Source organism: Dendroctonus ponderosae, unplaced genomic scaffold (assembly GCF_020466585.1).
Source record: "Dendroctonus ponderosae isolate FM_Combo_2020 unplaced genomic scaffold, Dpon_F_20191213v2 Dpon_F_20191213_6, whole genome shotgun sequence".
Taxonomy (NCBI): Eukaryota; Metazoa; Arthropoda; class Insecta; order Coleoptera; family Curculionidae; genus Dendroctonus; species Dendroctonus ponderosae.
In genome coordinates this window covers 612,249-618,326 of record NW_026018814.1, presented here as the reverse complement: position 1 = coordinate 618,326, position 6,078 = coordinate 612,249, and the positions used below count along the sequence as shown (strand labels likewise).

The 6,078-nt window shown below is 36.9% G+C and overlaps 2 protein-coding genes across 2 annotated transcripts in view; one reads left to right on the top strand and one right to left on the bottom strand.

The window, feature by feature from the left end:
* Positions 1-6,078, bottom strand: part of LOC109542335 — a 57,564-nt gene that overhangs the window by 26,641 nt on the left and 24,845 nt on the right. The window lies entirely within an intron of this gene.
* On the top strand, positions 3,201-5,570 carry LOC109542328 (lipase member H-A). Its single transcript, XM_019911517.2, has 6 exons — positions 3,201-4,095; positions 4,162-4,329; positions 4,393-4,596; positions 4,657-4,830; positions 4,882-5,085; positions 5,174-5,570. The coding sequence occupies exons 1-6, from the start codon at positions 4,044-4,046 to the stop codon at positions 5,416-5,418; spliced, it is 1,047 nt and encodes a 348-aa protein (XP_019767076.2). The 5' UTR covers positions 3,201-4,043; the 3' UTR covers positions 5,419-5,570.

The following is a 6,078-nucleotide window of genomic DNA, read 5'->3' as shown; positions in this document are numbered from 1 at the left end:
TTACAGCTTGAGCCTAAGTGTGTCGCAGGATACCCTCTAGGTGACAGTTCTTGATTACTTTTTGATAAATAATTCGTTTAAACATTTTACAAGTTTGTAAAAAATGAATCCGCCTCAACAATATAGAACTTGTCTACAACCAAATTCTTGTAAAAACCCGAAAATTTCTCTACAACCTCTTTTCGTTTAGTACAAAAAATCATTCTCAACTAATGAAACATATTGAGACTGTAAATGCTTCACACTTTTTTGAGATGCTCATGTTGCGTGTGGCAGCATTTTCATTAAAACAAGACGTGTTTAATTAACGGATTACTTAATGGGATTCATTCATAAGTGGATTTGCCATATACGGTTACGTTAAATTTTAATTAAAAAATGTTATAGTTGGTGAAAGTGGCAAGCCAGGCCAAGCTTATCGATCAACATTTACATTAAATATTGTACAGTTGTTGCACTCTCCTCACGCACCACGCAAGTTTTGCCATCAATGAGCATGTAGGTTGAAGATCGCTGTTTTTTCATTAAACTGGTTTCTTTTTGAAAACAAAAAAGCCACATTAATGGGGAAAAGCCTTAAACTATGACTAAGATTGGAGTGCAAAAGGTCAATGGATTGGTAAGTCTATTAAGAGGCCACATTTGGTAAGAGGTGAACTATTGAACTAATTACCATACAACAGAACACAACGGCACAAGACATAACTTGACGTCGATTGTTGGAGACGGAATTCTTTGAAAAAATCCCGCCAGCATAAAGAGTACCTACGTATGAGTGGGTGTAGGAAGATGTATGTAAATTTCCAGTTATTATGTTTGCTTAGTTAATGAATAAGCTAATAATAGTCTGGAAGTTATCTTTCGTTTAGAAAGAAACAATGCTGGAAATTAGAGTGTGGTTTCAGCTTTTCGGGCGATTTATTGTCGAAAAGTGCACTTAAAAGGTTAGTGGAAAGTGAGTCATCCAAAAAATTGGCCGGCAAAAATTTTAAATCCTCCAAATTTGTTTTTGGCGCTATTTGTTATACAAGTACACGTAGGAAAACAATCACGTTGCTGGCAAATTTCTTGGGCTTTCCCCAAAATCCCCAAAAGAAAATCGCAAATTTCGCAACTTTTAAAGCATTCGAATGAGAATCGTCGGAGATGAAAATCGGGAAAAATCACTTTTAAGAAACTCCAAATATTTGTGTTTTTTTCAACTAAAATTGTCAGTGATGCGAACAAGGTTTTCTCAAAAACTCATTCAAAGAAAATGAACAATCTTCCAAATATACCTTTTAACTCATTCGAAAGCAATTACTTTGAGCTACCAGTACGGACAAAATCACTTCTCCGCAAAATTTCTTGGATTTTTCAGGAATTTTTCAATCGCGATGGCCGAACTGGGCGTTAGAAACACGATATTTTTGAAAACTTTTCAAGAGAAAACCTTGACTCCTTCAATTCGTCCTTCTACTTCATTTCAAAGCAAAAACTGCACACTTTTTCTGAGCCAACTTTCTGGAAATTTTATAACATTTTCCATGATTTTTTCAAAATTTTCTGAAAAACWAAACGAAAATTYCTTAACTTTGACTWTCAGCGCATTTGAAAGAGCAGCCGCRAAACTGCAAAAGGGGAAAAATTCRCTTTTAAAAAATTTTCTGAGATTTTACAGCGACCTTTCAACTGAAATAGTCAGTAACYTTGTCGTGAGATTAATATTTTTTGGAAATTTTGTACASAAGAAGCAAAAATCTCCCAATTTTATGTTTYAGYCCATTCSAARGCAACCACCTTGASCTATCAGTGCGAAAAAAATAACTTCTCCCAAAATTTTGTTGAATTTTTCAGGAATAAAGGGCGCTAGATCAAAAGGATATTTTCCAAAAATTYGTCAAAAGAAAACCAGAACTYCATCAATTCTTCCTTTTACTTCATTCGATTGAAAATACTCCAAAYTATAAATACRGGGAAAAATCRCGTCACTGGAGCYTTCYGGGATTTTCCAGGAATTTTTCTACCAAGATAGCGAGTAAACTGGGCTTCGATTAACACGCTTTTTTTTACTCGTCAAAATAAAACTAAATTATTTCTTTTTTACAAAAAGTTAGTTTTGGGTTTCAATKTAGTTTTAAGTTCAAAAAAGCTAATTTCATTGGCAATTTGAATTTTTCAAGCATTTTTGAACTAAATTAGCGCTAAACTGGYCGTTAGACCAAGACGATTTCTTTAAAAAGTCTTTAAATAGTCCTCAAAAAAAAAACAAACCRAAAATTTCTCAACTTTGGCTTGTAGYGCATTTGAAARAGAMTCGGCRARMGGGCAATRAACTTAAAAAAAAAAATTTTAATTTCCATTTTTTACTGCAYTYGAAAGCAACTGCTTTGAGCTACCAGTACGGAAAACAATCAGCTTTTTTGGGAGAGTTGGAATTTTCCAACCGGCATAAATAGTAAACGGGYCATTAGAGAAACTTTTTTATTCAAAAAACTGTCGAAAGAAAATAAAGRACKTTTCTGCTTTCGAAAGCAATTTCTCCGACCCAAACGTGCSAAAAAAACAACTTTTATTGGCAATTCTCATTCGGGAAATTTTCAATTGGAATGCGAGTAAACTGGCCGTTGGACAAACAAAATATTTTYCAAAAATTGCTYAAGAGCAAACCAGAAYCRGAACACTTTCAATTCTTCCTTCTATTCTATTCAAAAGCAAATACTCTTAAAGTAGACGCACAAAAAATCACKTCACTAGCAATTTTGTTGGATTTTTCAGCAATTTTTTAAACGAGGATAGCACGTAAACTGGCCGTAAATCCAATACTTTTTTGTTCAATGTTCAAAATCTGGCAATTTTTTTGTTTTTTTTTTAGGATCAGGCTATTTGGCATACAGGATTTTTTCCAAAATTTTATCAAGAGAAAACCGCAAATGTCTCAATTCTCGATTTTACCCCTTTCGAAAGCCAATACTTCTGGCTACACGTACGGAAAAGGCCATTTTCCTGGCAAATTTATTGGATTTTCTAGGAATTTTTCAACCAGGATAGCGAATTGTTGACAGGGCTTTCTAGCAGATTCCTCAAGAGGAAACCGAAATCCCTTAAGTCCGCCTTTTATTCAATGCGATTAGGAATACTTCCAGCAACTGGAGGAAAAAAAGCACTTTTCTGGAACTTTTCGTGTATTTTCCAGGAATTTTTTTTTATGCAATTCCTTTTGAAAAATTTGCTCAATTCTGCCTTTATCCCAATAGAAGTAAACTTTTAGACATTGCGAGTGTTATGCGGTCTATTGGMAAACAGAAAATTCCTTAACTATGTTCTTTACACCATTCGACAGATCATTTAACAATCTACAAGTGCGCCAAAAGTGATTTTTCTGACACTTTTCCTAGTTTGTCAGGAATTGYTTTTTGGCAAACACATTTTTTGAACGCTCTRCTCACTGTCTTCAGGCCTGGTTTTTCTGCTCTTGTCCATCTTGATCCATTAAGATCAACAGCCAATAGTAACAATTGATGATTAATTAATGAAAATTCTCATCAAAGAGGTTTGCGGTTAATCGTTGCATTATTAATAACCATTGTTTATGCTGACCTTCGCCAACTTCGGACATTTATGCAGATTCTCAATTCAATGGCACTTACCGAGGAGGCATCAAAAGAAAATAGGAGAATTTTGGATAAAATTTGTGGAAAATCGCCTATATTTTAGTCAACATCAGAGGTTCTGGACGAGAAGCGTGTATCTCTTAGATGAGGCTGAGTGGACTTTTCCCTATGTGCCTTGTTTGAACACTATTGAGTAAAACTTGCCTCCTCAATAGTAAGAAAGTACATTCTAAAAAACCCTTATAGATACTCTATTTATACGATTTCTGATTAACAATGAACAAACTGCCGACTATACCTGATAAACATCGCTGCTGTTAGAAGAGAAAAAAGCAACAAATTCAAAATCCATGAAAGATAATCTCAGTTGACCTCAGGCTGGCCTAAGAATAGCGCGCGTCTGTTAAGTTTGCTTGCAAAATTCAATCGGCAGCAGGATAAAAAATCAAAATGTGGTTTCAAAATTTCTGGGCAGTTTTTGCCGCAATGAGTTTTACAAAAAGTAAGTGATTTTTGAATCACCCATTTCCATATTTTATCTGAACTAATGCATTTTTCCACTGTTTAGCTGCGGTCGAGGCGATAAATGATCGACTGAGGAACGACTTTTTCTACATCTACAAAAATGCTGCTGTCGAAACCAGAGACTTCCAACAGAAGCCTGTTACTGAAAACGAAGTTTCATTCTATCTCTATACGGGGGAGAATCCCAAGGAATATTCTGTTATCGGCCAAGGTTCATTTTTCCATTTTCCTCTTGTTTTGTCCATCCAATTAACTTTGTTTTCGACTCATCCAGATAATTTGGACCAATTCTGGAACACAACAAATCAAATCGTCCTGTTAATTCACGGTTGGACAAACAGTCGGCAATCGGATTGGATGGAGGATTTGAAAAACGCTTTTCTTGTACGAGATAAGGACAGTTTTGTTATTATGGTAGACTGGCAAGAGCCGGCTAATCAACTCTATTATGTGTCTTCGATCAATACATACGACGTCAGTAAGTTATAGCAGGCAGGATAAAACAATAAAAGAGTGAACAGGAAACGTGCTTTTCCAGGCAAGATTATAACGAAACTTTTGGTGAATCTATATAGGAACTATCAGGTGGATAGGGAGAGGTTCCTGCTGGTGGGGCATTCGCTAGGGGGGCAAATTTGCGGCTTTGTCGGGAAATTATTCAAAAAGGAAACTTCGGAAACTTTGCCCAGACTCATCGCCCTGGATCCTGCCGGTAAATCAATTTACTCCAGAGGCCTGATTGGGTTCGAGCCGTTTGTTGCAGGTCCGCTCTTCTCAACCCGGCCGGAAGATAAGCGGCTCAATAAAAACGATGCTCGAGTAGTGGAAGTTATTCACACTGATGGAGGCACTTTCGGGTTCCGAAACTCCTGCGGAACCATCGACTTTTTTGCGAATGGTGGAAGCAGCCAGCCTGGCTGCAAGAAAATCGATTTGGCTGATTTGGCCGGATCGTTATCGGAACCTGGTAAATCTGCTGCTTGTTTGCGCGTTTTTAGCCTGATCAAAAAAAAATGGCTTTTGCGAGAAATTAATTTCCAACTTTGTCTTTTCAGTTACTTGCGACCACCGTAGAGCTTGGGCCTATTTTATAGAGGCGGTGTTGAATCCCAGCGATTTGGTGGCGCAGAAATGCGACACTTGGGCAAAGTTCAAACTCAATTCCTGCAGTGAAGAGACTGTGCCTTTGGGCGATTTGACCACCACTTTGCAGGGCAATTTTTTCCTGCAAACCAACAAGGAACGACCCTACGCCAAGAAGGTTTCTGGCGGCTTTAGCTTGTCCAGACTGTTGTTGTGATGGTTTCAATGTTGTTAACACATTTTTATCCGTACGTGTTTTAAAGCCAAATGTTTGCTGACAAACTGGAAAATTGCCCTCGATTTAATTGGTCAGTCTCAGACCCCTTGTTGCACTTAAGTCAAACGAAAATACACTTGTTCTTAATGGTGCTTTATTGCTGATCATTTTTTTTTACGTTAAGTTTCTATTGTAATTTTCACCACGCACATTTTAACAGTGGATTATCCCCAACCTGATTTTAAGCAGTAGATAAAGACCCTGTTAGTACGAGTTTTTAGACAATCTATTTAATTTCGATACAGCAGTGGCAAGGGCGGATCCAAAGGGGGGGGGGATTATGACCCATTCAATTCTCTATTTTGGAATGGTTCTTGAGAAACTTCGAAAAAAGCATCGTCATGTTCAAGTGGATTTTGCAACTCAAAAAAAAACCGCGCAAATCTAAAACTTCTCGATTTTCCAACATTTTCCCATCCATGGTTCACTCTCTAAAAAGGCATTTATTTCTGTCTAGAATGATGTACAAATGAGCGTTCTTGCTCATTTTGTCTCTGAGAAATGAACAAAAACGGGACAAAAAACATGGAATTTTGGCATAATCTTGCACCTAAGTGTTTGATATTCAAATTTTGCTTTCTGGGCCAAAACCATTCGAAT

Excerpts from the sequence above, each read along its gene's own strand:
- LOC109542328 (XM_019911517.2), top strand. The coding sequence starts at position 4,044 with ATGTGGTTTCAAAATTTCTGGGCAGTTTTTGCCGCAATGAGTTTTACA. Across the intron at positions 4,096-4,161 it reads CGCAATGAGTTTTACAAAAA|CTGCGGTCGAGGCGATAAAT; the intron begins GTAAGTGATTTT and ends TCCACTGTTTAG. Across the intron at positions 5,086-5,173 it reads CGGATCGTTATCGGAACCTG|TTACTTGCGACCACCGTAGA; the intron begins GTAAATCTGCTG and ends TTGTCTTTTCAG.